General features: G+C 37.5%; 2 protein-coding genes across 25 annotated transcripts in view; both read right to left on the bottom strand.

Annotated features, from left to right (window-relative positions):
* Positions 1-593: 593 nt before the first annotated feature.
* hnrnpa1a (heterogeneous nuclear ribonucleoprotein A1a) lies at positions 594-14143 on the bottom strand. Of its 5 annotated transcripts, XR_014201885.1 has the most exons (13): positions 14028-14143; positions 13280-13402; positions 13050-13196; positions 10865-11075; positions 10677-10769; positions 10472-10531; positions 7168-7272; positions 6905-7066; positions 4061-4216; positions 3056-3125; positions 1107-1176; positions 913-1022; positions 594-713 (listed from the first exon to the last, which is right to left on the bottom strand). XR_014201885.1 is itself a non-coding variant. In XM_082155288.1 (11 exons), exons 1-10 carry the CDS (start codon positions 14037-14039, stop codon positions 3064-3066), a joined length of 1131 nt encoding a protein of 376 aa, XP_082011414.1. In that variant the 5' UTR covers positions 14040-14143; the 3' UTR covers positions 2165-2626; positions 3056-3063. The 5 variants fall into 5 exon arrangements, 4 of the variants coding, with proteins under 4 accessions (XP_082011414.1, XP_082011415.1, XP_082011416.1 ...); XM_082155288.1 differs by lacking the exons at positions 594-713; positions 913-1022; positions 1107-1176 and adding an exon at positions 2165-2626; XM_082155289.1 differs by lacking the exons at positions 594-713; positions 913-1022; positions 1107-1176 and adding an exon at positions 2165-2626 and having other exon boundaries at positions 10472-10487; positions 10678-10769.
* A 5251-nt stretch (positions 14144-19394) lies between these two features.
* znf740a (zinc finger protein 740a) overlaps positions 19395-26946 on the bottom strand; it is a 32711-nt gene continuing 25159 nt past the window's right edge. For 19 of the 20 annotated variants that reach the window (XM_082156466.1, XM_082156484.1, XM_082156469.1 and 16 more), the window contains one exon: positions 19395-22320. In XM_082156466.1, the coding sequence (XP_082012592.1) occupies positions 22156-22320 (165 nt within the window). In that variant the 3' untranslated portion in view covers positions 19395-22155. The remainder of the gene's footprint in view (positions 22321-26946) is intronic. The other variant, XR_014202072.1, reaches the window with a different exon arrangement.

Genomic DNA, 26946 nt, shown 5'->3' with positions numbered 1-26946 from the left:
TACTCTATCTGAATTCATAAAGCTTCTGCCAAATTCTGTGATGCATTAACAAATCTGAACATTTGATTAAAACAAACATGTCTAAGATTGTGCTTTATTTTTCAGTATGCACTTACCAGAGAAATTAACAAGTAATATAAATGTAATTATTCAATTTTTTATAACATGGCAAGTAAAATTGGTTTCTTAATATTCAGGTCTACATGCATAAAACTAAAACAGTTGGCCATGAAAGCTTCCCGAACATGGCCGAGGTTTTAAATGCTTCAGAGTAAGTTGTGCCAGTGATTTAACCAATGAAGTTGAGCACTGAATTCAAATGCAGGAAATACTATTAAATTGGTCTCATTTTGAATTTCTTTCAAGATTCTGTTTGATTTGAAACATTATACATTTCGAATAATGAAAAATTATCTATTGTTCACATTTCAGGGACAACTCAGTACTTTTGTGGTTAAGTGCACTAAAGTGCATTGAAAGTGCATGTAATAAAAAATAAAGTGCAACGGCCTATGGTATGCTTTTAATCTCAGTTGACATGCAAACATATACTGAAACATTTATTATACTGCATTAATAAATTCAACATTCCACGCCGTAATGTTAACTTTTATTAAAAGACATTAAAAAATGGTACAATTTAAAGTAACAATTAAAAAACAATTTTTCTAACGCTGTCCTGCAGCTATTGTTTGGTTCCATGATTTGAGAACCTGAAGGGGGAAAAGAAGAGAAAAACTTGTCAAAAGTGCCAAAAACACAAATTGTAATGCTTAAACTAAAGTATTTACTTGTTGTTGCCTGGCATTAAACATTCTTATGCATATAAAACCTGTGACATACTGTGACAAAGGAAAATTCCCCACACAGAATGTATTAATTTGTTTAAAATAAGACACTTTGATAGCTTACCGTTTCAAATATTCTGTCCATCTGCAAACGTGGGTAAAACAGCAGTTTCACAATAGGAATGAATGTTAAAATGTTTGTGAAGTTGCTGTTTGCGACACTCTTTAACTAACCTAGAGGGGATAAGACAAGAATAATTTGAAAAACCACTTTAGATAACGAACCAAACGATGATAAATCTAATGAAATGAACTCACCTTCAAGATCACCGGCCATTTGCATTTGCTGTAACTGTGTCACAGGTATAAAATCCACCAGTTTATATCCCTGGAAAAAGAAGGAATCGACTTAAAACCCAAACAAGGAGACAAACAAAAAGACATGTAGCCAAGCACAGACTGAAGATCATAAGTGTCTCATGCACCACTGACACAAAAGACTACTTTTAGAACATAAAATTTAGATACCGAACCTTACTTAAGACACAGTTGAAAATGTGGTCACTGTGACAGTTCGGCAGTCATGTTTTCACCACAACCACGAAAACAACCAAGCAACAAAATCTTTACACTGTTACCTCATTTTGATGAGCACAAATCATTCACATGAAAGAAAACTAAAATTCTCCTCTTACCTACCAGTCTGGCATGTTAAACACCTTACTTTGGTAGCTGTTTCTCGCTAGTCTTACAACAGCAATCATCTGTTCTCAATAAGACTTGCTGGCGATCCCAATAAGCTAGCCTCTCAGCTGGCTCATCCCAACGGCTAGCCTCTCTTCGATGAAGCGCTTCTCAACAGTCTCTTCTCTTTGGCTAGACTTTAAGCTGGCTCCTTCCTCCTTTGCTGGCACTTCTGACCGTTTACGTGCGAGATTGCTTTCGGGTGGCAATTCAGAGTTGCTAAAAAAATCCTCTTACGGATTTCATTCACCACAGGATCTCGTACGAAGAATAGTTTGTCCAAAAGGATGAACTACGTGCTACCCATATGTTGCACAATACAAAAAGACTAGAACGTGTGCTAGGCCCAATTATAAAAGTAAAATGAGCAAGCTGATTAAGCTATATTTGTTAATGTACGCAATCTGATTACTGCTATTTCACATGGAAGTTGAAACGAAACCAGCATTATATTAATTAGTCAGCAAGCAAGGCTTATAGTTTTCAATGTGACTTAAAGGGTAAAGCTACAAAACACTGAAATACCCAACGGCATCAGAATACGCTGTGGGTCCGTTGCGTGAAACACAATCATGCAACTGGGCGAGTACTGAAGAACATCATTTACCAAATCAAAACACTGACGAATGCAATTAAATAAAAAAACTGGAGCGGTTTATTTAATCTTGATTGGTGACTGTTTACATTTTAAAAAAAGAAGAAAAAAAAAAGAAAAGCAAAAGACAGACACCCTACGGGTTCAAGAGAAAAGCCAACACAACATTAAACCCTGCATAAAACCTCATTGGAATGCTTTGCACTTCATAGACCAAAAAAAATTAAAAATAATAGGGAAAACTACAAACTAGTAAGTGTCTTCAAGGACAAGAGTACTTTTGAAACGGTCCTTTTTTTCTTCTTTTTTTTTTTTTTTCTTTTACACTTTCAAGACCCCCAACCCACATGATTTTCCTCCCCTATTGAACACGTTCTCTTCGCGTGGCAGACGTTAATATCGCCACCACGCTGCTTGGCTGGGCAGATCTAGGTGTAAACCTGCTTGCTTCTCTCCTTTCCCTGTCATCTCTCTCTGGCTCTCCTCTAAGTACTGTGGCCTGTTGGACAATACGGAACATAAATTCAGTTACACTTTGCAACCTTGCTTTGTCTTTATCAAGAGCTGAACTGGAGGGGAATGAGTAGTAGTAGCACAGAAGCAAACCTTCAGGTCAGCTAAGACTGCATTGTTAGGACAATCAGGATGAGTTTGCATGTGCTGCAGCCAGAAGGTTTGGAGAGCAACTCAAAAATCAACATTCGTCTTGTGATACTGGATCTTAGCTTAACAAGATTTGAAGGTTTGCTGCTGGATCCCCTGCACTGAAAACTCAATGGTTTTACTCATTTACCGACCAATTGAAGAGTGATTAGGGGCTAACATTTGCATAGGTTACGCATCTTATGAGATGTTTGGACATGGATGAGCTAACACAAACTAATGGCAAACTTCAGAGCCCTTTTTGCATAAGCGGGGCAATTCTTACCCTGGAATTTAAAACCTTCGCCCGCCAGAGCTGCCTCCATAACCACCACTGGAGCCTCCTCCATAACCACCTATGAAAAGAAGCATGATCGAGCTATGACAAAATTTCAGTCATAATAGTTCCATAATTGCTGCTTTTGATAAAAGTCCACACCACAGCTGTAACGATAACGGCATAGAGGAGCGGAATATCGTGGGAATCACTTTCAGAACGATTTTTATCCTGCTAATGACCAATAAAAACACTGACAGCCAATCAGAATCCATCCTGCTGTAAAGAGCTCGAACAAACGAAAAATCAGAACGATATCGTCCGCTGGTGTGGACACTAATTTAGTTACAGTTCTTGGTTTGAACGGGCCTTTACACCGTGTCCTAACCATATGCAACACGTGATAAAAGGTATCTTTATTTTAATCAGACTTTTGTCCCAACTAGCTGCAACGGCAATATGCAAAGAGCAACAGGCGATTCTCTTTTAGAAATGGTTTGTATTTCTGCGACGTCCCTGCTGGAACAACAACATACAAAGTATGACAATGATAATCTCAGGCACTGATTAATTCTTTAAACATTAAGTGACTATCATTTTGTGTGACCTTTATAGCCACACTCAAAGCGACAATGGATAATTTGACCCAGATATTGAAAATAAATTTAAGGAAACAAGAATGTTTAAACAAAAAAAAGTGTATTCTATGACAAAGATTGTTTCAGTCGATCAGTATGTATTTTTAATAATGCGAAAAAGGTGAAACATTTATGAATTTGTCTGTATGCGAGTGCAGTGCGTTTGCAGAAAGAGCTCCGCCCACACGCTCTTCTGATTGGCTGTGATTTATGACTGTCATGTCCTGTAGATGCGTCACATCTGGTGTAGACAGACAAATTGCTTGTTGCTGGAATTTTATCGCATCTAGTTAAGACACGGAGTTAGAGCAACAGTTTGAATTGAAATATAATGTAATGTAATAATACCATGCACAACACTGCAATCTTCACTCACCACCATACGGGCCGCCGCCGCCGCCGCCACCACCGCTCCTTCCACCACCACCACCACCGTAGTTTCCCCCCTTCATCGGGCCGTAGTTAGAGGAAGATTGGTTGTTGTAGTTGCCAAAGTCATTATAGTCACTGCCGCCTCCACCTCCAAAGTTACCTGTGAAAATTCAGTGATCTTATGAAATCTTATTTGCTACAGAAGCAGCAGGGTACTATATATATATATATATATATATATATATTTTTACAGTGTGTACTTAATATTAACATTTTATGACTTACTGGTGCTCTTCGCCTTTCAGTCAAAAGTGACAGATTTTTTTTTTTTTTTTTTTTAAATGAATGTACTACATTCTAGTTCAATAAGTATTTTTAATTTTATATATCTTGTACTTTTAGAAGATTTGATGGTACTAAATTAATTACTAAAAGTATTGACTTTTTGAGCATAGAGCTGAAATTTTTTTTTTTCAACTTATGCTGGGTACACACCAAAAGATTTTTTACATCTTATAAGATTTTAAAAATGTGACAGACCACAAACATGAGGACAAAAAATCCTAGATTTAAGCGTTTTGCTCCTATAGTGTGTGGTGTGCCATGATGTGACAAAGACAGCACACCACACACAAACAGATTTTCAACCAGAGTCTCGACTATGAACACAGGAAATCTCGCAAAATATCGTGAGACTTCAGAATAAGCATGACGGACGATATGCAGGAAGAAATTGCGATAGTGTTTGGAATGATTTTCACAGAAAATTCACGTGAAAAAACCATTGTACCTACCATTATATATAACCTTTTATACAGAAATATATTCATTCTTTATTGTCTTTATTTATTCTTTATTGGATTTATTGTCTCTTTAGAAAAAGTTATTTAATCCCTCTAGTCTATAGAACCTCACTGAACCCTTAACCCTCAGCTTTTTTTTCTTTTTTTTTTCTGATTTTAAGAATTATACAATTACAGTCAGGGGGGTACAAAGAGTAAAGCCGATAAACAAACATAAAAAGACATATACATAAACAGTGACAAACTTAAAAGTTAAAAAAAAAATTGAAAATGTTTACAGATTGAAACGCACTTTGCAGCTTTCTTATTTTTCAAACCCAATATTGTGTTTAGGTATTGTAAAATTTCTGCTCTTAAAATGAAAAACAAAGGCTTGTTTCCTCGAAATTTACACTTATGAATACTAAATCTTAACATTAAGCTTCCTGCAAGTGTGCGTGTGTGTGTGAGAATGACCGTGTCTTCCATCATCTCGCTTTCTGATTGGATATTGTTTCGTTTCACGTGATAATCTCCAGAGCGTGCACGTGTTTGTCCTCGGAGTTCCCCCCACACATCAGGATTTCTGATCGTAAATATTAAACATGTTTAATATTTCCGATTCGCGATCGGAGCGGCTCCGACGTTCTTCCGAGCAGGTTCGGACACTCTTAACACACCTCACACCAAGGGAAAATCTGATAAAATAATCTGTTAAACCATCAAGATAATCGGGACATAGCTAGGATTGTCGGAAGGGGAGAAATCGGCCCAAAATCAGCCCGATTATCTTTTGGTGTGTACCCAGCATTAAACTGTCATAAATCTTGAATGCTTTAGAGATCAGACTTAAGTTTGATCTTTTTAAAGATGACACTTGGCAGATTATTGCTGAAGTGAAAAAAAAAGTGGTAAAAAAAGGATAACATTTTTACGTTTATTGTTATGAAAAAATTCACAAAAATAAAATGTTCTATTTTAATATGAAATATATATTTTCAAAAACAGGTTTTACTCTAAAACTGCAAGAAAAATCAAAGCCATAAATCTAAAGTTGTGGTCCAAATTTTAAGTTTGATATCTCCAAAAATTAGCTTTCAGTAAGATTGTTTGGCTGCAGTACCAAAAGTTTTCACTAGATGGAATTTGTCTCAATGCGCAAATTTTTGACCCATGATGAGCACAAGTGTGACTTTCTTTCAGGACCATTTAAACTTTTCGAATCTTTTCCATGATTTTTTTTTTGTGTGTTCACACATAGCAAGTGCCAAAACTATGGAAGCTTGTTTCCGCCACAGAATAAAACATTTTAAAAGATAATTGCGACTTTTTATCTCACAATTGCGAGTTTACATCTCACAATTCTGACTTTATTTCTCAGAATTGTGAGATATAAAGTCAGAATTGCGAGATATAAACTCGCAATTGCGTGTTATAAAGTTAGAATTCTGACTTTTTTTTTCGCAATTGCGACTTTATATCACGCAATTCTGACTTTATAACACGCAATTGCGAGTTTATATCTCGCAATTCTGACATCTTTTCTCAGAATTGAGATATAAACTCACAATTGTGAGATATAAAGTCTAATTCCAAGGGGGGAAAAAACGGGATTTTTTTTTTTTACCTCAGAATAGTTTATATCTCACAATTCTGACTTTATATCTCACAATTCTAACTTTATATCTCACAATTCTGACTTTTTTTCTCAGAATTCTGACTTTATATGTTGCAATTGCGACTTTATTTCTCAGAATTGCGACTTTATATCTCACAATTGCGACTTCATATCTCGCAATTCTGAGAAAAAAATGTCACAATTCTGACTTGATATATCGCAATTGTGAGAAAAAAAGTCAGAATTGTGAGATAAAAAGTCGCAATTATTATTATTTATTTATTATTCAGTGGCGGAAACAAGCTTCCATACAAAACCTTTACAAAGTACAAAAAAAAAAAAAAGTTAAACTTTACGAAGAGCACCAGATGGTTAAAACAAAGAGTTTCCAAGTAAACCAAAGAAAACATAAATGGGAACGTGATTAAGTGCTAACAAGATAACTGACCTCCACCAAAGTTGCCGCCTCCACCACCATTGTTGTAGTTATCATAGCCGCCGCCGCCACCGTATCCTCCACCTTGGTTTCCATAACCGCCTCCACCACCACCACCGCCTCCATAACCACGGTTTCCACCACCATAATTCGGCCCGCCTCCACCATAGCCGCCTGATAAACAGAAGGGAGATATAAATGATACATTATTATGGAAACACTGTTTAACAGTCAAGTGTAATGAGAATCACATGTTTTAAAGCCTATTGATTTACCATTCCCTCCATAGCCATTATATCCACCATCATTTCCACCGTAACCACCTCCTCCTCCTCTTCCTCCTCCACCTCCACCACCACCTCCTCCTCCTCCATATCCACCTACAAATTAAAAACATCTCAAAATTAAAAACTCAAAACCAACGTAGACCAGTAGTTCTCATGCAGGTGGGTCAGAGTACCATCGGATTTGTCCTTACAACACGAATAACCTTTTCCAATTATTCCATGAAATATGCATTTTCAAAACGTTAAATGAAGGACTAATTGGGGTTGTCGCGATAACCGCAATATTGTAAAACCGTGATACTGACAAGCCAAGTGCAGAGGAATGCAAGCAAACCGTGATGTTCACGTTTTTTTTTTTTTTTTTCATAAAGCGATGCCCTTGTTTTACACTTAATGCATGTGTATTGAATGCAATGCAGAAGTGCCGTTCACCCTGTTGATGAACCACTGAAACGATTTTGGAAACATTATTTTAAGGTACAAAAGAATCTTTGGTGTTGCTTTAAACAAAGGGCATAACACTACCTGATGTAACGTTGGTAATATTTTTGGAAGATGAGCATGTCACAGTTTAGCAAAATTAATGCACGCTTCCTCCTGAAGTGACTTGCGATGCGCCTTCGCCATTTGTAGTGCATTAAAACATTATTTTCCAGCATCCGCGTTTTATTCACGAAATGTATAGTTTGCCTAAAGTGGTGTATACATGAATATCAGTCACGTGACCTCTTACGTCATCCGCTCTTTTTCCAGTTGACTGCCGCCATCTTGAGTACCTACCGAGTACTGTTTATGGTACGGACAAGCATTAACTAGCTAGCTTGCTACTATTTACAGCTTCGTACAGATACAGTAAATGGCTACGAAAGACAACATTTCGCACCTCGACTGCCATGAAAAGAAACACTACTTTAAAAAAAAAAATTTATCATTAGGGTGTGATCTACGTGATACCTGATGCGTACTTCCAGCCTCTGTCCGCTGCTACCGAACTACCAATCCTGGCATTCAATGATATTATATTTTGATCTGACTATTTTAAATGTGTATTTAAATGGTCCAGGGGCAGAACTTTTGCCAAGCGTGTCAGAGGTTCTGGGTTCTAATCCGCACTCATATATATTTTTTTTTTAGTTTTTTTTTTTATCAAAACCGATTATGTTTATCAGTGGTTGTATATCAGGCAGGGACACGTTTGTGTGCAGTTTGTTTTGTAATTTCACCGGAACGAATAGAGAGTCTCTCCACATTGAAGCGCACGTCCGAGTGAAGACAACGAGCGAGCCACAAACAAACACAGTATCCGCGCCACTGATCACAGCGGCAACGAGCACTTTGATCACTTGATTTCAGAAACAACACATTTCAGCGCTAGATCGCCACTTATTTAACAAACGAACGAAATGAATGCTCTGCTAGTTAACTGGAGATGTTGTGTTTATTTGTATTGGTACATTCGTGCCGCGAGATGTTTCAAAAGTGGTGGGGACATGTCCCACCCGCCCACCTGCAAATTACGGCATCTTTTTTCGTCCTGAGGTAGCCTGTAAAAGGATATTTTGGGTTCTCCTTTTTTGTTGTTGCACCCCACCGCACAACATACTGAAGGCATAGCTAGCTAGTTCCTTTGCGACTGACGTGAATCAGGTACTCAAGATGGCGGCAGACAAGTTTTAGAAGTGAGTGACGTCAGTGAGGAGACGTTGGTGACATCATCTGATATTCATCTATACAAACAATGTAGTATATGATGCAATCAGCCCGCACAGTCGTCCCTCCATAGTATGACTTACAAAAGCTGTGTGTTTTCTGCTGGCTTTTCCTCCTCTCTTTGTTTACTTCCGGGAGATCCGTTGGAATTTTCCCGCACGTTAATTTTGACCAATCAAAGAGCAGTTTAGGAAATACGTTCAAAGACACATCTGGCCAACGAGTGATGTGGATGTTGTCATGTGACTGCATTTTGGTTCGTTTCACCAACTCGTCAGCTGATTCGGACCAGGACAATCAGTGTGGTGTGAAAAGGAACCAAAAAGACTGAAAAATGCTTCAATGTATCATTTTTTGCCCAGACCAAATGAACCGAACTACAGATGTAAAAGCACCCTTAGAAAGACTCTCGTCCAGTCAGATTTGAGGATCGGAACGAACTGTTAAACAAACAATAGTCCAACAAGCTTATTGTCTCTGTTCTGTTATGCGGAACCTTATTTTGACATTCTGTTCTGTTCCCCCGCTCTGTTTAGTTTAGCTTTCATTGGTTTCTGATTATGTTCTCGTTCGTTGCTAGACTGGGTAAACCCAGTCCAATCTGCCGGCGATATGATTTCGTCTTGCAGCTCAGGCTGGAAACCTGTACATTCTTCTATCCTGCTTCCGTTACAAATCTGCTGGGACCAATCACAAATGGGCTATTGGCAGGTTTTATCCAATCCAATTCATTTTAATCTCTTGACGATGCTCAATGGCTTCTTTAGTTTAGCAACCAAACCGCTGGAGTGGGTGTAAATACCACTCACTTCCATGTTTTTTTTTTGCACAACCTGCAAAAATCGCTGGATGCCATTGCTCTTCTGCAAACCGCTGATCAATGCTACAAACCAACACGTTTATTGACACGTTTCCTGAGTTTTCGCTGCAAAGTACGTCACCCGGATCGTTGGTCTGATTGGTTGAAGGACTATCCAGTTGTGTACAGTGTCATTTGAGCTCTGCCCGTTGATCACGCCTCTTGTGCAGAAGAAAATACAGAGCAGACTCTCCAGACTAATGTTCAATCTTAAAAGATTGAGCTTGGTCTGGTGATAGCCAGACTAGTTCATTGCTATAGTTATGTATTAGTTTCACATATGTCTAGTTTACATTCCTTTGTTCTGCTCCTGTTTATATAGACCAGAGTTTCAGCCGTTATTGGTCAGTTCTCGTTTATGCATTGTATGGGTTTGCATTATTTTGCTTAAGTGATTGGAATATTAAAAAAACCTCTTTTGTTTTTGACTCTCCATTTTCGTGCCTGCTGACCAAATCTTAATACTTATTTATATAGCAAAACAATATATAAATAAAAAAAATAATAAATAAAAATTGCCGATATAGCATTTTCCTTCACTGCTACAGCACTAGGACTAATCTAATTATTCATATTTGAGGATGTATGCAATTGTATTTTAAGATAATGTGTGAGTATTTTAAATCTCATGTTTACTCCAGTAATATTAGGGTGAATTCAAGAATCTCTGCTATAGAGCACTACAACGATAAAATAAAAATAAGAACATATGCAAAACGGTACCTCCTCCATATCCACCACCTCCTCTGCCAAAGTTTCCGCCGCCACCACCCCCTCGCCCACCTAAGATGGGTTTTATGAAAGATTTTAATAGTCAGAACAAAACATCACAGGACTACGCGACAGCTAAAAAGATTGACTCTGAGGTACATTTTATGTGCATAGAGGTATATTTTACGGCATACCATTTCCAGTGAGTAATTCTCACCTCGTGGAGTCATTGAGACTCGGTTCATTTCCTCTCTGGAGAGAGCTTTCCTGACTTCACAGTTGTGTCCATTCACTGTATGGTACTTCTGAACTGTGGGTCAATGGGGAATTTTTTTAGATGGTTTTAAAAGAAATATATTTCTATATATAAAACTGCTGACACACAAATGAGTAGCAGTCACTTACTGACAATCCTGTCAACGGCATCATGGTCATCAAACGTTATGAAGGCGAAGCCCCTCCTCTTATCACTGTTCTTCTCTGTCATGATGTTCACTTCTTCAATCTTACCAAACTGGCCGAAATACTCGCGCAGGTGTTCCTCATCCGTGTCTTCTTTGATTCCGCCCACAAAAATCTTTTTAACTGTGGAGTGAGCGCCTGGTTTGCACGAGTCCTGTAATCAGTGAAATTAGAGTCCTGACCTCAATCATTCAAATACAAATGTAAGATAAAAACATATTGTTATTAATATATGAAAAAAATATATAAACAAATATTTAAAAATAGTGTTTTTTTATTTGAATTTATAAAAACTGGGAAAAATTTATATTTCACAAAAAAAAAAAAAATCTTCAAAATAAAAAAAAAGTTTAATATATTTAAGCATATTGCTGGCTGTTATAACTAGAGATGCACCGATTGATCGGCTGGTGACCGGAATTGGCCGATTTTCACGTGATCGGCCGTGACCGGCGACCGGCCGATCAGTCTGACATATGCCGATTTTATGCCGGTCAAATGCACTCGGGCTCCGCATGATTAACATCGCGCAATCAGCATCACACGTGCACACGGAACGCACATGTAGGAAACCTCGTGAATTACGGCCGTTTCACACCGCAAATGTGAGCAGCGCGTATTTTTTTCCGTCGTGCATGTTAATCAATGAGTGCATTCACACTGGCAGCAGGAGCAGCGCGTGAGCAGCGCGTGAGCGTCGCGTGAGCAGCAGTGAAGCGTGGGTTTCGGCGCGAGTCTATTTTTGCTGCGCTGTTCACGCTCAATTAAAGTTAAAGCACACTTTTAATGGACAAACTAAAAATGAATTCACACAAAATTGCTCAAAATGCACAGAATAAGTATGTCTAGTGTGTTTTAACAAGAACTCCAGTATGTCAGAAAAGAAAACGAAGACTCAAAAATATTTGTAGAAGATTTACCCATTTAAACTTGATTTCATTATTCAGTTTTGGTTGCAAGTATGGTTACGATTATAAAAAATAAATTAAGTAAACTAGCCAGAAATTATATAAATATCTTTATACTGCAAGGCTATATATATATGTATATATATATGTGTGTGTGTGTGTTTCCCAGACCAGGAGTAATTTATATAGTTCTATTTTATAGTGATTATCTGTTAAAAAAATTATCTATGTTCTATGCAAAATGTAAAATGTTCTATTAAAGAAAATAGAAAAATGTTTGTGTGTGCTGTAAAGTGGTTAGAAAAAATTAAATGGAATCGGCTAAAATCGGTATCGGCAGGTCAAACTCAGTGAAAAATCGGAAATCGGAATCGGCCTAGAAAATTGTAATCGGTGCATCTCTAGTTATAACGCAAAGAAACGCAAAATTGTGCGACAATGTTTGGCCAGGCTGTCATACAAAGAAATTATGAACATGCAAAAATAAGAGAGAACCAATTAAATATTAATAGCTTTTAAAATTATGTTGTAGTCAATGTATGCTGTTCCTGTGAACCTTGTATTTCTGTGTGTTTTTGTAGTCGAACGAAACTTGTAGTTTGCCTTTTTTGCCAAATAATTTTATCAGATAAATACCTTAACCAAGTTTAGTTTTTGTTTGTCGCTCATATAAAAAAAAAAAAAACTAAATTATTCTCCTCATATTGGATGGTTTTATCCAAACTAATAAACTTCTGGCCACTACTGTGTGTGTGTGTGTGAGGAGAGAGAGGTTGTTCACACATATTCTAATTTGTTACACTGTTAATTTGTACAACTAATTTAATTTGTACATTCAAATTTAAGTTATGTTATAATATTTTATTCTTTTGTTGTCTTTATAATTATTCAATGTATTCCATGCTTTGGCAATATTGTATTATGTACAGTTATTTGGGGGATATTTAATTTAATTTTATCAATCAATAAATTCCTCTTGAAACAAACTTTGTTGTATTATTTTAATTTAATACTGTGAAGCTGCTTTGATACAATCTGTATTGTGAAAAGCGCTATACAAATAAACTTGACTTGACTTGACAGTTATGCCAATAAAGCAATTTTGAATTTGAGAGATAGAGAGATTTCTAGTGGTAAATACCAGAATGTGGTTTAATTTTATTTTATACAAGCTTGAATACTGGTTGTGCGAGTAAGATTTCTCAGAATAAGCAACCTACTTCTCTAGAAACCGCCCTCTTGGGTTCAACAGCTCTTCCGTCGACTTTGTGTGGACGAGCGTCCATCGCTGCATCCACTTCACCGACTGAACTATAGGTCACAAACCCGAAACCCCTCGACCTCTTTGTGTTGGGGTCCCTCATCACCTGCGAGTAGAGAAGGGTTAGGCAGCTGGTTTCAGTGCATGCTTTCGCTCATTAGCATGTCAATGCATTGCAGATGGACTCACCACACAGTCTGTAAGAGTTCCCCATTGCTCGAAATGGGCCCTTAGACTCTCGTCTGTCGTCTCGAAACTGAGACCCCCGATAAAGAGTTTTCGGAGCTGCTCAGGCTCACGGGGGGTCTGTTGCTGAGAGAGAGAGAAAACCATTAAAGGAAATAAATGACAACACTACAAACAGCTCTCCGTTTATTTACCTAATCAAAGAAAAGCAGCATAATATATATTTAATCAGGTATCTGTGCGTTTTGCAATCCTAATGAACACTGTAAACAAGTTTATTTAAAGAAAAGACGCAAATTGAACCAGCTTGTTTATTCATTCACATCAAAATTGCCACTGCTTGTGCGCGCTGCCGATGTTGTGTAGATATTTTCGATCTGTTGTGCACGAGCGCATCGCGCGGCCTGCAGCGCCATCACAAATAACATGTATTTTCAAAACGCCGACGGTAAAATAGATGCACACAAACAAAAACAGGGGTATTAATAAAGCCCAAATGAATGCAGAATGACTGGTTGGAACAATTCGAAATAAACGAAATGCGTTTCAGCTCGTGCATCGTTACGAGCCGCTGCTGCGAACAAAGAAATGAGACGAAGCCGCGAATAAACGGACGTTTAATCATACATTCATCTTTCTAAATGAATTAATTTTCTCTTTGGCATTATGCTTTTTAACAACTATAGGAAACTTTGCAGTTATAATGTAATCTATAAGCTACAAACATAATATTTTGGGGGGGTTTTTTTACCTCTTTGGACATGGCGGTCTCCCGGTGACTGACAGCAGACCTCGCGCTGTCTCGCAGAGAATGTGCGTGCGCGTACCCGGTCACTGTGCGTCAGTACGTCGTGAGGTCACGGTGCGTCATTACGTCATGTGCATTACGTTTGTGAGAAAATGGATGGCGAATAGGATGTGGCACATTGTGCACCAAATTCAACTTTAATTATGATAAAATAGATTTAATAAAAATCATTAGAAGTGTTCCTTTACCAATGATTAGTATGTTAAAAGTTTTTTTTTTAAAACATATTCCACACTTATTCCCAAAGTATTTTATCTAAATGTAGGCCAAATAAGTGTTGTTGGTAAGGTGTGTATAGCTATATAGCCTACTGATAAGATTATAAGGAATTGTCGTGTGCAGGAAAGCTATCCTTAGGCAAGGCAAGGCAAGTTTATTTATATAGCACATTTCATACACAATGGCAATTCAAAATGCTTTACATAAAGAAATTAAAATAATAAAAAGAAATAAGAATAATTAAAACAGTTTAGAAAAATAAAATACAGTACAGTACAAACAGTCGGACGAACAGCGGCACAGTGCTCATTCAGTAAATGCACAGCTAAACAGAAGTGTTTTGAGTCTGGATTTGAATGTGACTACTGTAGGAGCACATCTGATCTCTTCTGGAAGCTGGTTCCAGCATAATAGCTAAAAGCCGACTCGCCATGATTAGAGTGAACCCTTGGTATTTCTAGCTGATATGATCCTAATGATCTGAGTGATCTGTTGGGTTTATATTCAGTGAGCATATCTTCAATGTATTGAGGTCCTAGGCCATTTATTGATTTATATACCAGTAATAATACTTTAAAATCAATCCTAAATGTAACTGGGAGCCAGTGTAAAGACCTGAGGACTGGTGTGATGTGTTCATATGTTCTGGTTCTGCTCAGCGTTCTGTATGAGCTGCAACTGTCTTATGGTATTAGTATGACCTGAACCATTTTAGGACTATCCCAGAAAGCCCCACCCAGTTTTCCAGCCTGTCAAGAAGTATGTTATGATCGACAGTGTCAAATGCAGCACTGAGGTCGAGTAGTACCAGCACTGATAATTTGCCTGAATCAGTATTTAAGCGAATATCATTACGTAGAGAAAGGGGAGAGCGGGGCACAAAGTAACGCTTTGTGACTTTCTCAGTTTGTGTAAATCTACTTAGGGTTCAGAGTATTTTTTTTTTTTTCACATTAATTTCCCACGTCAAGTACAATTAAGTGGTTTTGTTTTATTAATACAGTATATACTTTTTTCTTGATATACCCTGAAAGAATGGAAGTGAAATGGGACAACATGCCCCATAGGTGGGGTACATTGTAACATTACCCTATGACAGATTAAAATGCTATCTGATCTAATAATATATATATATATATATATATATATATATATTATTAGATCAGATAGCATTTTAATCTGTCATAGGGTAATGTTACAATGTGACTACGAACTACGACTACGACTACAATGTGACTACGAACTACGAACTACGACTACGAACTGCGTACTACGAACACAGGAAAACACAGCTATACAACATAGTTCAAAACATATTAATAATTAGTGGTTTCTGTAATTTCTGCTATGGTTTAATAAATGTCTATTGATATCTTCCAAAAACTTTTGCAGTTGCTGCCTTGTCATTCCTTTTGTTTGGCTAAATTCTTCTGTTTTGTCTTTGCTTCTGTGATCACCGTTACACTTAAATTATGTTTCTTTAACTATGTACTGACATAAAAAAAAGTGCTTATTGTGTTGATGTATTGCAAAACACTTGAGCTGCTGTTGAGGTGTGATAGGTCAGATTGGTGGCATTGTGTTGTTTAAGGGCTGGTTAGGGTGGACTGTAAGGGAAGTGTCAAAAGTATAATTAGATGTAATTACAGAAAATAATTACAGCTGTAATTACATGCAAGTATTTTTTAAGTACAATCTAAAAACATGTATGCACAATCGTGCACATTGCACATTGTGCACATAGTAGTGCACAATACGTGCATTGTATCAAATGATTCATTTTAATGTTATTACATAGTAGTAAAACAATGAACATAAGGGGAACTACTTCTGTTGTTTTGACTGCTGTCTTCTAATCTTGTTGTTATTGGCCACACGCTGAACCACATACACATGTTTTCACTCTTTTGAGCCTGTCGTTTTCCTTCTTCATGAATGTTTCATCCAGATCCCAGCAGTCATTAAGAGGCTCTGCTTTCTGACAGATATATATTGCCTTTGCCATGCCATTGGCCACCAACGACATGTGTGATTTAATGCTCACTTCCTATTGGCTGAGCTCTGACAGGGAAATTTATTGACATGCTGTGATTGGCTGTTAGGCCTCTTTGAGATGAATTATGTCATTGGCGCCGATAGGACACAGAAACTCTGTCAGATTACAGTCATAAAACTATATGGAGGGGAACACAGAGGTACGAATGTATGTATCTCTCTCTCTCTCTCTCTCTCTCTCTCTCTCTCTCTCTCTCTCTCTCTTTCTGAGAGAGAGAGAGAGAGAGAGAGAGAGAGAGAGAGAGAGAGTAAAGCAGAGTAAGTGTAGATTAAAAGTAAAATGTCCCAAACAACCTCCGTATTTGAACAAGTGTTAGCAACACACTTTTAGAGACAAAACAAGCTTTAGAAAGGGGTTTTACTGATGTATTTTATGTTGTAGAATAAAACGTGAAAATATCTTGAGCTTGTGCTCAACTTCACCACATACCTAATTTCAGCCATTTAACAATCAAAAAATGCATTACTTCAGGACAATAGAACTGGAAGTGAACTTATCAAAATGTTGAACGTAGGGAAAACAAATGTATAACACGTAACGTGAGTTCCATAATCAGATTACTTTTTTCGAGTAACTAGTAAAGTAATGCATTTTAATTTTAAAATAGGCTATCTAAGTTACTTTTTCAAATAAGTAAAGCAATTTACTTTGTTTTCTAATTTATTGACTGACAGCTCCCCTGTCTGAGTTTTGTTGAGTGAAATCAGGAGTCGTTGTGTGTAAACATGGGTATTGCTAAATGTTAGCATCTCAATTGCACAAAAACATTCAGTATTTCTCAAAATGAATAAAAACAGAGAAATGCAAACTCTGAATAATTACAATATAAACCTGCTATAATTAAATATAGCTACTTATGTATTTAAAGGGATAGTTCACTTTGAAATTAATTTTTGGTATGTTTTAGCTTACCTCAAGGGCATCCAAGATGTAGGTGTCTTTTTTTCCGCAGTAGTTTCAATTTTGATATTTTTAGGTCAAACCGTTCTTGTCTGTCAGTCATATAATGCAGGTCTATGGTCACTGTCTCAAAGAGCATGCACAGAGTCCAAATTAAAACAATTCCCCATCGTAAGTACACATTGATGGCTTAAGACACGAAACGAGCGGTTTGTGTGAGAAAACAAACAGTATTTATATCGTTTTTACCGCTTATACACAGCCATGTCCAAGTGATCTGATCTGACGTGTACGCAGACTGGTGCATAGATATATACACTAGATGTCGCCTTAAAGACATTCGTTCCAATGAACTGCCGTAGCCAAGGCGACATCTAGTGTATATATCTATGCACCAGTCTGCGTACATGTCAGATCAGATCACTTGGACATGGCTGTGTATAAGCGGTAAAAACGATATAAATACTGTTCGTTTTCTCACACAAACCGCACGTTTCGTGTCTTAGGCCATCAATGTGTACTTACGATGGGGAATTGTTTAATTTGGACGACGGGGAATTGTTTTAATTTGGACTCTGTGCATGCTCTTTGAGACCGTGACCATAGACCTGCATTATATGACTGACAGACAAGAACGGTTTGACCTAAAAATATCAAAATTGAAACTACTGCGGAAAAAGAGACACCTACATCTTGGATGCCCTTGAGGTAAGCTAAAACATACCAAAAATAATTTCAAAGTGAACTATCCCTTTATTTTCACTTTAATAAGCCATGTCTTTGATGCTGAGTTTCGACGATCCAATTCAACTATACCGATGTATATAAAAGCAAGAATAGAACAAGCAAGCCCAGCCCAGGTAGAAAAAGTAACACAAAAGTAATACTCTGGATCATCCAGATGGTCATTGGCAAACTTCAGACGGGCCTGGACATGCGCTGGCTTGAGCAGGGGGACCTTGCGTGCGCTGCAGGATTTTAATCCATGACGGCGTAGTGTGTTACTAATGGTTTTCTTTGAGACTGTGGTCCCAGGTCTCTTCAGGTCATTGACCAGGTCCTGCCATGTAGTTCTGGGCTGATCCCTCACCTTCCTCATGATCATTGATGCCCCACGAGGTGAGATCTTGCATGGTGCCCCAGACCGAGAGAGACTGACCGTCATCTTGAACTTCTTCCATTTTCTAATAATTGCGCCAACAGTTGTTGCCTTCTCACCAAGCTGCTTGCCTATTGTCCTGTAGCCCATCTCAGCCTTGTGCAGGTCTACAATTTTATCCCTGACGTCCTTACACAGCTCTCTGGTCTTGGCCATTGTGGAGAGGTTGGAGTCTGTTTGATTGAGTGTGTGGACAGGTGTCTTTTATACAGGTAACGAGTTCAAACAGGTAATGAGTGGAGAACAGGAGGGCTTCTTAAAGAAAAACTAACAGGTCTGTGAGAGCCGGAATTCTTACTGGTTGGTAGGTGATCAAATACTTATGTGATGCAATAAAATGCAAATTAATTATTTAAAAATCATACAATGTGATTTTCTGGATTTTTGTTTTAGATTCCGTCTCTCACAGTTGAAGTGTACCTATGATCAAAATGACAGACCTCTACATGCTTTGTAAGTAGGAAAACCTGCAAAATCGGCAGTGTATCAAATACTTGTTCTCCCCACTGTATTATGACAGTAAAAAATGACAGAGGTTTTCTTTTGTGCTTCTTGTTCAGTAAGAGGGACTGATGTCCTTTCGACAGCATGTGTCGCTGTAACCGGTTTCATCAGTGAAGACTCGAGATCGCGTTTGCTGTAAAAATCACATTTAAAAAAAACACCCTAATTTGAAAAGAAACATTTCAATTGCACCACGTAATCGTCCACATGCGCCAGTGGACCCGATAATTGCTGTTTATGGCTATATTATAATTGTTTTCATACATTTAATTTATTATTTTAAAGTGGTGAGAAAGATTTTTTAATTCGTAAAGTTAAATCGTCCCATTATTTTGATGTTTTCCTGCTAAAAAAAATTAACTGTGGCAATATCACATTTTTAAGAAACTTTCTGATGGGAAATTTTGTTATTTCTGCCAGAACAATCCTGCTTTAAAAGTGAATACCCAGAAAGTAAAATATGAAAACCATGTACTTTATGTAGTATTTTATTTATGCATGAAGGAAGCCCCTCTCTTGTCTCCACACAAAAACAATTCACATGTCTGAAGTCTTTAAAGAAACGAATAACAAAACCTGTCCTTTTTTTTGCATTCAGAAGATTTATGCAAAACCCTTTGGATGAAGAAAAGGAATTCACTAAAGTTTTTACATCAGATTCTGCAATATCATGCAAGAAAGAAAGTTACGTACTTCTTCTTCCATCAAAAGAAATCCCCAAAACAATTTGAAGGTACAACTTCTATTGCTTCTTTCTTTTCAAATTGGACTCATGGATATCCAAGTATGCAAACTGTAATATCGTTCCCAACGCTTTGGAGAGAGGCTTTATCTAGTAACTACAGGCTAACTATATGTGTGTGTGTGTGTGCATGTGTATAAACATACATACATGTTGAGTGCATAACCTTTTGTATCCTTAGTGCCCTGCAGATAACATAAAAGATCATATTTATTTGTTCAATACCGTCCTTAAAAAGCTACACAAGATTTTTAGGTTCTTTATAAAATGTGTTGCTTTGAGCATCAGTGAATATTGGCGCTTTATATAATAAATAATAGGATTATCTGTGTAAATTCAGTTATTTTGTTGGAATATATGCTGATAACTTGTGTGAAATACTTTATGCACTTAACAGTATGCAATATGCATTTAATAAGCTACATGCATACACACACACACAAACTGTTTATATGTCTATATAGTTTATCATTTCACACACGTATCTCTCCAGTGTTTTTAAAAATTATATTAGCATAGAAAGGTCCTTAAAATACACAAAGTTTGTTGCTATAGAACTAAGAGTTTTAACCAATTCAGTTATATAAACATACATGTAACATTATAAAGAAAAGGGGGGAAAATCAGTCATTATACAGAAATGCAAAAATCTTTTGTCAATAAACAGCAGACATTCCTCTGAAGATATATTCTGTTTTCAGTTGCCATATAACCAGAAAGCATTGAAATGCCCAATTCAATCCCTAGTTTGTCCATCGGCCCAAAAAAAAGAAACAAAAAAAAAAAGAAAAAAACAGACGAGACTCTCGTCAAACAGTAGATATCATGTTAATGATAAGATGAGAAGTTAATAAACTGACAAATACAATATCATTTGGTACAACAATAACATCAGATCTCTGCCGTTTTCCTCTATTAGTGGCCCACAGGAACTGAAGACGTCACAGACTGAACCTGTGCATCAGACAACACTGCGATCTCACACTGGAAACCTCGACCTCACAAAAGAACAAATCAGTCTATCATCGACAAAACACAGCTGTGCTTGAACACAAGGCAATATAATGTTAAAATGACTTTAGAAGGAAAACAAAAGGCAGTGTATCTGTCCTCGTGTCAAGATTTCAGTAAAATAATATGTATATAATTACTATTTCATAACCAAGGTGTAAAAAAGAAAGAAAAAAAAAACCCTACAAAACAAAATAAACGAGCACATCCTAAGGCCACAAGATCGTGTATGTTGCACATATAAATCTGTACATAATATTGTGGGTCGTTTGGACGTTTTCATCACGTGTAATGTATGTATTAACAGTGTAGTCAATACTAAAGTGAATCTCACAAGAGCCCTGCCATAAATCACTCTAAAATCAGCACAACATTTTTTAGCATTTAGAAAATTAAGCCTATTTTTAAGACCAATAGATTATTTTGCACGGTGACATTTCAACCCTTCATTTCTCATTACATAATGCACCAATTTTAGAGTTGTTCTGTAATTCTGTGATAATGACTTAAGGCAGTACAAACTTATATGTATTACCAGTTGTAATATATTTTAAAGTATCTTTAAAATAATATGTTTACATTAAACTAATAAAAGTATCAGTGAAATGCGAAATAATGTAACATTGTAAAACTTAACGGTCTTAAAAAAAGACCTCATTTTCTTAATGCAAAATATAATTTGTGATTTTTTGAGGACCAATGACCCACACACGGCCTTGAGAGGATCTGTGAGATTATCCCAGTCATTAAGGGAGTGATGTCACTTCCTGTGAGCAGAACTCAACTGGTGGTGTCATGTCCACCAGCTCACGGCACTGATAGACAACAAGTCAGCTGTTACACAAAGTAATATACACATCTTTCGAATTCTTACATACTTACAACACCAGATCAAACATTTATCATTGAGAAAAAGCCTTTGAATGCTTAATGAATTCATCTACGGAGGCGCACTGTGCACTTCCACATGGTCACGCACGGGTACAGTGTTACAAACAGATCTTGCGATGGTTGTAGGACATTACCCGAGTCCTCAGGACAGTAGGGTACGAACCCTCAGCAGGCCTATACATCACATATGATGCTGATTTTAACCACACTAGGCTGTTGAACTTACATAAAGTGTGTATCAATAGGTGTCAGTCAATAGATGATGGGTTGTACCTTTGCACAATTTTTTTTTTTTTTTTTTGGTTAGTCACATGAAATTCCCATGTTAGGTGTGTTTTTTTGTTCCTCACGTCTTAAAAGTACCAGAAAACCCCTTCTAACCCCATATTATATTACCAAAAAGTATAAAACAAGCCTCGATGATCAAAAGAGAGCCTTGTGTTTCTCACTAAAGCAACAAAAGACGGGAGTTTCCCTCGTCCTCTCTGTGGCGCATCTCTCTGCGAGCAGCGGGTCCGAGTGCCGGTGGCGTCGAGAGAGAGGTCTGGGTGTGCCGTCTTCTCAGGGCTTGTGTGTGGAGAGGATAGTGTCAGACGGCGAGCCGGCCCGGGGCGGGGTGTAAGGGACTCCACGTGGACGGGGGGGCTTGGGGAGGCTCCTGGGAGAAAGAGCACGGCTGGGCCTCGACCTTTGCCACACCGCGACCCTGACACAAGCGCCGATGCCTCAACAGTCTGTCTGTCCGTGAGAAGTTCTAAAGGTGAAAAACACAGAAGTTTGACTTTGTTATATTGGTTCACCCAAATGATTATTCTTCCTTGTACTCATTCACACTTGGTTCGATTGCTTGGTCCACACTAGGGTTCGACTGCTGTTGAAATCATTGCACCCAAATGATTATTGCTCCTTATAGAGTTGTCAAAAAGTACAGACTTAGGTACCAAGTCGGTACTGAAATTTAAAAAATGTGACGCTTTGAGCGGAATCATAAACACCTCCCATCTTGTTCAAGCGTTCATCGGATTTGTCTGTGATTGATCAGCACTTAAAAACATGTTTTAAATATACATCAATAACGCTCTTCACCGAGCGCTTACACACACACACGTGAGTTGATCATTGTAGCCAATCGCAGACGTATCCGATGAGCGCGTGAACACAATGGCCAATCAGAGGCGTTTACGATTCCGCTCAACAGCGCTCAAAGCCTCATAATTGTAAAATTTCAGTACCGACTTGGTACCGAAGTCTGAACTTTGACAACTCTACTCCCTTGTGCTCATTTACACTTGGTTCGATTGCTTGGTCCAAACCAGAGTTCGACTGCACCCACCCCCCTTCCCCCGCTGCTGGTCTCCGTTCACATTATATTATTTAGGTCTGAACTGTGGTACACTTCTGTCATCAAGCTGCAGCTGTCTACCCATGTTGCCTCGTAGGAGAATGAGATACACATTCTCTCTGCTTGCAGTGCGTTAGGCTAGGTTAGATTTTTGTGCATATCCGATTGAAATCCGATCAGATTTAGCAAGTGTGAACGGCAAAAAAAAAAAAAATTCAGATGAAATAAGATTTTTACAAATCCGTTTTGGACTACACTCATATGTGGTTTGAAATCCTATTCAAATCGCTTTTCTGGAAACCCGTTTCAGTCTGACCGCTCTGATCGGACTTTGCGTGGTTTGTGTCATTCTAACGCCACGTAAAACTTCAGACGTTGTTATAGGAAACATGCTGAAAGTCACTGTAGAAACAAGATTGTTTAAAACAAATTACAATATAACGGAGACGAGAGCGGAATAAAGCGGCTTATATCAGCCTACGTTTCCTCCAGCGTGGCGGATACACATAAGCCGCGTCACATAAGCCAAAACTATGGAAGTAGAATAATGTCAAATGTTTTTGAAATAAAAAGCCTGTTGAATTGCACTACTTGAAAAAAATAGGCATTGCATTAACCATGCTTGCATTTTAATGCATTGCATTTTTAGTGCTTACATTTTTATGGGCTGAAATTCAACATGGTTGAATATTTAAGCTGTGAATATTTCAATTAAAAACATTTCAAACACCTTTTCATTATTAAAAATTCAAAAATCCATATTCACCTTTCATATTTCACTTCCAAAATATTCAAACTGTTTAAAAATACAACCAATAATATTCAACAGGCAATTTTCGGTCCATTTTATTTCGCTTTGCAAATTCGCGTCCACAAATTCAGTGGTTCAAATTCGACAGTAAATTCAACATTGACGTCCATGAACTGCAGGAAAAGCAGTAGATTGCCGAGCATACTCTCCATCTGCTGTTAGTCGACCTCACCAGCAGATGGTGCAAACGCGCTTGTTGTTGACGAAGACATTCATTCATAAAATGAAAATGATTATCTGTGTCAGTATATGCGGAAAAGATGATAAACACACAAAAGCTGTGTTTATGTTTCATTCAATAACTTCATTGTTACTTTCCCTGTGTATTCTACATGTCATCAGCTTTCTCTACCATGAACAGGATTATAATCGGTTTCCCTCAATACCTTATACTCAAGGATTTCCCTTCCGTTGATAGTGATATGAAAGACCAATCTTGCACCTTATTAGGGAAGTAGGCTGTAGGCTATTATATAGGCTACAGGCAAGAAGATGGACTCAGAATATGAACTTAACGCGCAAAGTTTCATGCTGAGCGTTTCGTGATATACTGGCATAAAATCAACACATATATATAGTATGCATTCGTGTATTGCATTAGCTTAAACTGTCACAGCACTTGCATATTGTCCTCCTACTGTTAGTTTAACTGTAAATCGCTTTGGATAAAAGTGTCGGCTAAATGACTAAATGTAAAAATTGGCTTGATATTGGACATTAGCACATTTAGGGACCGCCTCTAAAGTTGCATACAACATTGGCATGTACGTTTCTAACTTCAATAGCAAACTTAAATGTATTGAATAAATATAAAAAATCCAAAGGGTGCGCATTATGCCTGACACTAAATAAACACTTTACAGTTGGTTTTATGACTGTAAGTCGTTCTATTCAAATGCTATCGGAGTTAGAAACGTGTATACCAAAGTCGTATACACTTTAGAGACGGTCCCTAAATGTGCGAATGTCCAACATCAAGCCATCTGTATGCCAATCTATCACTGGGAAACGCTCAGCATTAAGCTTTGCGCGTTATTCTGAGTCCATCTGCTTGCCTGCGAGTTTGGTCTTTTACATCACTGTAGTCCATTAAGCTACGTTAAGCGTTGTATATGTCCAGCAGGGGAATCCTTAAGTATTGAGGGAAACCCTAATAGCCTGCATGCAGCACATCGCCACAATATAAAGTTAAGGCAACTAAACAACCAAGAGAAATATATGTCAACCTCAAAAATGTAACATTGGATCTGTATATCCGCATCGGGGAATAACATTATAATCTCGTTCACGGTAGAGAAAGATGCATGTAGGCTACACAGGAAAAGTAACCGTGAAGACACTGAATTTAACATAAAACAGCCGTCATAATAATCACAAATACACTTACATTTCTGTAAATGAGTTTTATGAATGAATGACTTGTTCTAACTGTTGCTGGTCTTCAACACACGCTTTTGCACCATCTGCTGGTGAGGTAGACTAACAGCAGATGGAGAGTATGCTCGGCAATCTACTGCTTTTCCTGCAGTTCCTGGACGTCAATGTTGAATTTACTGTCGAATCTGAACCACTAAATTTGTGGAAGCGAATTTGCAAAGCGAAATAAAATGGACCGAAAATTGCCTGTTGAATATTATTGGCTGTATTTTTAAACAGTTTGAATATTTTGGAAGTGAAATATGAAAGGTGAATATGGATTATTGAATTTTTAATAATGAAAAGGTGTTTGAAATGTTTTTAATTGAAATATTCACAGCTTAAATATTCAACCATGTTGAATTTCAGCCCATAAAAATGTAAGCACTAAAAATACAATGCATTAAAATGCAAGCATGGTTAATGCAATGCCTATTTTTTTTTCAAGTAGTGCAATTCAACAGGCTTTTTATTTCAAAAACATTTGACATTATTCTACTTCCATAAAAAACATCGATAAAAAAAATATTGCGAAATGACGCCATTTCCATTAACTGACGTTATGCGACTAAAACGTTATTTTTTTCCTCTCGTGATAAGTCATTCCAAAAATCATGGCAACGGATGTCGGTAGATCCCAGCAACCGCACTACCCATTATTATTAATGGAAGGAGGCGTAGGCGTGTTATCCCAGCATTAATGGAGAGGAAATCCCCTTATACTTGTGAGCGGCACATATGAGGAGATTCTGGGTGTTTCTCCCTCATTTCTACTTCAAGGTCTTGATTGAGGCATTTCTTTGTCGTTTAGAATCCAGTATTCCTGTAATACTTTTGTCTTTATGAGTTTAATAAAGAACTGTCTCATCTTTTGTCCAAATATAACGCGTCTTCTTTAAAGAATGATTGTAAATGCCCTGTAAATGCGAAATAAAATTGCCTGAAAAACCACCTCATGCCTCAGTCAGGAAAGTGAGTGAGAACACACACAAACTCAGTTTGATCCAATCATATGCCAGCAGTTCAATTTAGTACGACTGCATTCACATCAGCTGTGAACTGTATCAACAACACGCATGAACGCGCAATGGAGATTAATATTTTGTAAATAGTAGTAAATTGTTGTTAAAAAAAAAAATAGCACTCGAGTCGCTTCGTAAAATTGAGGTTAAACTACTGAGTCACATGGACAACTTTAATTTGACTTCACTACCTTTCTGGGTATTGGGAGTGGTAGTTGCGTCGCTGTCAATGAAGGGACAGAAAGTGCAGAATTCATTAAAAAGATCTTAATTTGTGTTTGAGGGCGAGTAATTAGTGACAGAATTAAACATTTTGGGTGTACTAACCCTTTCAGTCAAGATAGTTTGACTTACCATGTCACTTTGAAGTAGAAAATTCTGTCAAACTGATATGGTTCCAGATGCTTAAATAATATAAAATACCTACCTCATATTATATGCAAACAAGTATTTTTACATTCTAACTAAGTTTATATTCAATGGGAATCATATATAAATTGAATTAAGGCCTAAAATCAAAGACGAACAAGTATCAAAGCATGCTCTCTATGATTGTAGCTATGAGCTCTGGCTGGATAATGTCCGTTTCCAGCACTTTTTTAAATATTTTGAATACAAAGGAGAACACAAACAACCACTGAACCATTTTGACAATATGTGTGCGGTGAGTAGCCTTGATTCAATGTAAAAAGCTTAAAGGGATACTCCACTTTTTTTGGAAATAGGCTCATTTTACAACTCCCGCAGAGTTAAACAGTTGAGTTTTACCGTTTTCGAATCCATTCAGCC

This window comes from Leuciscus leuciscus, assembly GCF_965113295.1.
Source record: "Leuciscus leuciscus genome assembly, chromosome: 23".
Taxonomy (NCBI): domain Eukaryota; kingdom Metazoa; phylum Chordata; class Actinopteri; order Cypriniformes; family Leuciscidae; genus Leuciscus; species Leuciscus leuciscus.
The sequence above is the reverse complement of the archived record's forward strand: the minus strand, read 5'-3'. Positions and strand labels throughout refer to the sequence as shown.